The 3,149-nt window shown below is 49.4% G+C and overlaps 1 protein-coding gene across 1 annotated transcript; it reads right to left on the bottom strand.

Annotated features, from left to right (window-relative positions):
- Positions 1 to 460: 460 nt before the first annotated feature.
- On the bottom strand, positions 461 to 1,364 carry LOC104543241 (neuronal migration protein doublecortin; the record flags this gene model as incomplete). The annotated part of the gene is made up of 1 exon (XM_010187805.1): positions 461 to 1,364. A coding segment is annotated over exon 1 (364 nt), but the record flags the coding sequence as incomplete, so codon positions are not given.
- Positions 1,365 to 3,149: the final 1,785 nt, after the last annotated feature.

Raw genomic sequence — 3,149 nt, 5'->3', positions numbered from 1 at the left:
ACACACATCGTGCACAAACCCCTCAAAACACCCTCGTACACAGACTGCATAAATCCCTCCCACTCCCATTACACATACGCTACATGAATCCCTCAGCACTCCTCAATTTCCATTCAGAGCCATCCACCCCAGTGGGAAACCCACATCACTCCCCAGCCAACCCCTGCACCCATCTGGGACCCCCCCCAGCCGAGCGAAATGTGGGGACGCCCTCAGACAGCCCCCCCAGGTGACAGACACAGCCATAGAGTAAGACACACCCCTCTGGCTCCACATCTGCACTGGAGCAAGCAGATGTGCAGGATGTCAGCCCCCGCACTGCCACCCACTCCCGCACCTCTCTGGAGGGGCAGAAGCATCCCCGTGTGCCCGAGGAAATGTGACCTTAACGGCAGACCGAAGTGGTGCAGCCCCCTTCCCACCCCGCCTCCTCACTGCACCAGACAGCAATGCTAATTACCTTCCTCCAGCTCATCCATGCTCCCGATCTTCCGCGACCCATCGATGGTGTAAATGTAACGGACCCCCTGAGGCAGATTAATGTTGTCGGACAGGGATCGGGTCAGGTCAGCCAGGAGAGCATCAAAACTTCGGAAGCGGTCGGAGGACACAGCATATACAATCCCCTTGAAGTAGCGGTCCCCGTTGCGATAGAAACGCACCTTCTTGGCTTTCTTCTCATTGCTCAGTGCCTGTAAGGTCCTGGTTCTGTAGAAGCTACAGTGAGCGCTGTGAGTGGGGCTGGGCAACCCGTTCATACGTGAGCCTCGCATGTTTCTGGACGCCTTATCTCTTTCGTCAAAGTGTCCAAAATCAAGTTCCATAGTTTGGTGAACCCTAAAGATCTGAAGCTGAGCAGGAAGGAGAGATGGGGAGAGAAGGAGTGCAAAGGGACAGGTTAGAGCCAAGCAGAGTCACAATCCAGAAAGAAAAAGGACGCTAATGCAAGAGCTGTGTCTGGAGCAGGACGGATGCGTTTGGGAAGCATCCCCTCCCCTGACCCAGATTTGTATTGATTCTGGAGACTGAGGGTAGGAGGGGTCCTCGCATTTTGAAAGGGATCCAACTACTGGGGGTGGGGAACACGTTTGTTGAGAGCTGCCTGCTCCTGCACCTGGGAGTTTTCAAAGTGCAGTAAATTGGGACCTGGGGCCAAAGGGATACATGGCAATCACAACTCAGCCCCAAAAATCTCATCCAAACACCAGTTGGCAGTGAATTAAAACCTCTGAGCCCTGTGAGGTTTCCTTTGGCAACAGAAAACAAGGAGATCCCAGTAAGTCAGCCCTTCAATCTGTCGAATCACGGAAGGAACCAGAGCATCTGAATGTTTAACATTAGAATAAACTGGCATTTATGAAAGAATGGTCACAGGGGAATAAGCAGTTTCTTTGTGACAGCCTGTTCAATAAGGGTTAGCAATGAGATCCAGCCCACCCTTCCCCCTATCTGCAGCCCCCTCCTAGCCCATCAATCAATTCCCAGGACCAGCCTACATCTCGAAGAAGAAATGACTAGAAAGAAAAAATCTGTCATTGAAATGAGGCTTCGATAAGCTCTTTTCAGCCTGAGTCTCCTCTGAATTGCATTTCTTCCCCCGTTGAATGAGGAGGAGAAAAATAAAGAGGCTATTTCCACCCCCCTTGCAGTCAGAAGTGATTTAATTGCTGGAAGTGCCCCTGCCCAAGGGACAGCCGCTCCGCTCGCTCACCTTTCATTGTTCTGAGCATGGGGGGCTCCCAGCGCAAACACAGAAAAGCTGAGACTTGAGCTGACACCCAGCAAGCAGGAATTTCTGCACGGGCTCTAGTTTATGCTCACAAACAAGCTTCCTCCTGCACCAAACCCCAACACAAAAGGAGGAGGAACCCCCAACCCCGCAATAGAAAGACTTCCACTCCCTCAGCACAACCAGGAACATGCACCTCACGTATGGTGCTTGCATGTTAACACAGGGCAGAAAGGGGATTTACACCAGCACTTGGCAGCCAGGTATAAATCTAGGAAAAGCTGTTGCTATCTCTTCCCCACCCCTTATATTTGCCAGAACTAAGCTCCTTTCCTGTATTTTACAATGTCAGCGTGACCTGTGCAAGACAAATCATTGTCCCCAGTCTGCAGTAAGGCAGAGGATGACAATGCAGGCAATCTGCACAGAAACCCCAAGTTGGGAACATTTTCCCCACAATGGCAGTCGGGGTAGATACAGTCTGGTGTCATGCAGTGAACAATGAAACATCCAAGCAACTTCGGGAATGAATCAGAGGATGCAGGGGGTTTCAATTTTTAAATGAACTGCAGATGCTGTAAGGTACTAAGAGAAAGATTTCTCCTTTCTGTCTGACATCTGTTACTTTTCTGCATGCAAGTCACTCAGAAGAAGCTCTACTCACCAGTTTTCAGTGCGCAGGGTGGAGATGCTGAGAGAAAGAAAACCAGGCTCACTCTGCCTTTGTTGTCTGAGCTCCAAGCAAGAAATTCCTGCCAGGGTGGATGAGACGCCTCCTAGGTCCTAGTGCCTTGTTCGATCCCGTCGCAGTAACTTTGCCTCAGTGGTTTTTACTCTCCTCATCAGCTGTGTGCTTGTAGCCTTCTCTGTATTTGAGGAAAAAAAGGGTGTGTTCATTTCAGCGCTGGATATGTTAATGGATGGATAAACAAAAACGTTTAAAGGAGCAAGTTTGGGGGTGATGATCTGAAGGATGCAAATTTCCCCCTTGGCTCTAGCTTCACCAGAAAAGCATCTGGCCCCACTAAAATTAAAAAATAAAAATTAAAATTGTAAAAAAAGAGCATAATGGGACTGATGTGCGCTGATATTATCAGATTACCAGTACAGGAAGGTCATGGCTACAATCCTACAGTGTGCTACAATGCTGGCATAAGACCCCTGTGCATTAGGAATGCAACTAAGAAAAAAGTTGACCAGTGGGCACAGTCCTGTTGCTGTACTGGTTTTACACAGCATTCATGGCAAGCAGAAAGGGAGAATTCACTTGGTGGTTCTGTATGTGGTGCCCCTGCATAGTTTTTCTCCGTTAACTTTGGACACAAGCCAAAGCCAGAAGTCTGAATCCCAGTTCATTCAAATCCCCACGGGTTTCAGGATGGAGTCATTCGACACAAGCTCAACCCAGCAGATTCAACAT

The sequence above is a fragment of the Mesitornis unicolor genome, unplaced genomic scaffold (genome assembly GCF_000695765.1).
Source record: "Mesitornis unicolor isolate BGI_N332 unplaced genomic scaffold, ASM69576v1 scaffold15477, whole genome shotgun sequence".
In the NCBI taxonomy this organism is placed as follows: Eukaryota; Metazoa; Chordata; class Aves; order Mesitornithiformes; family Mesitornithidae; genus Mesitornis; species Mesitornis unicolor.
Note: the sequence above shows the minus strand (reverse complement) of the source record. Positions and strands in the feature narration are given on the sequence as shown.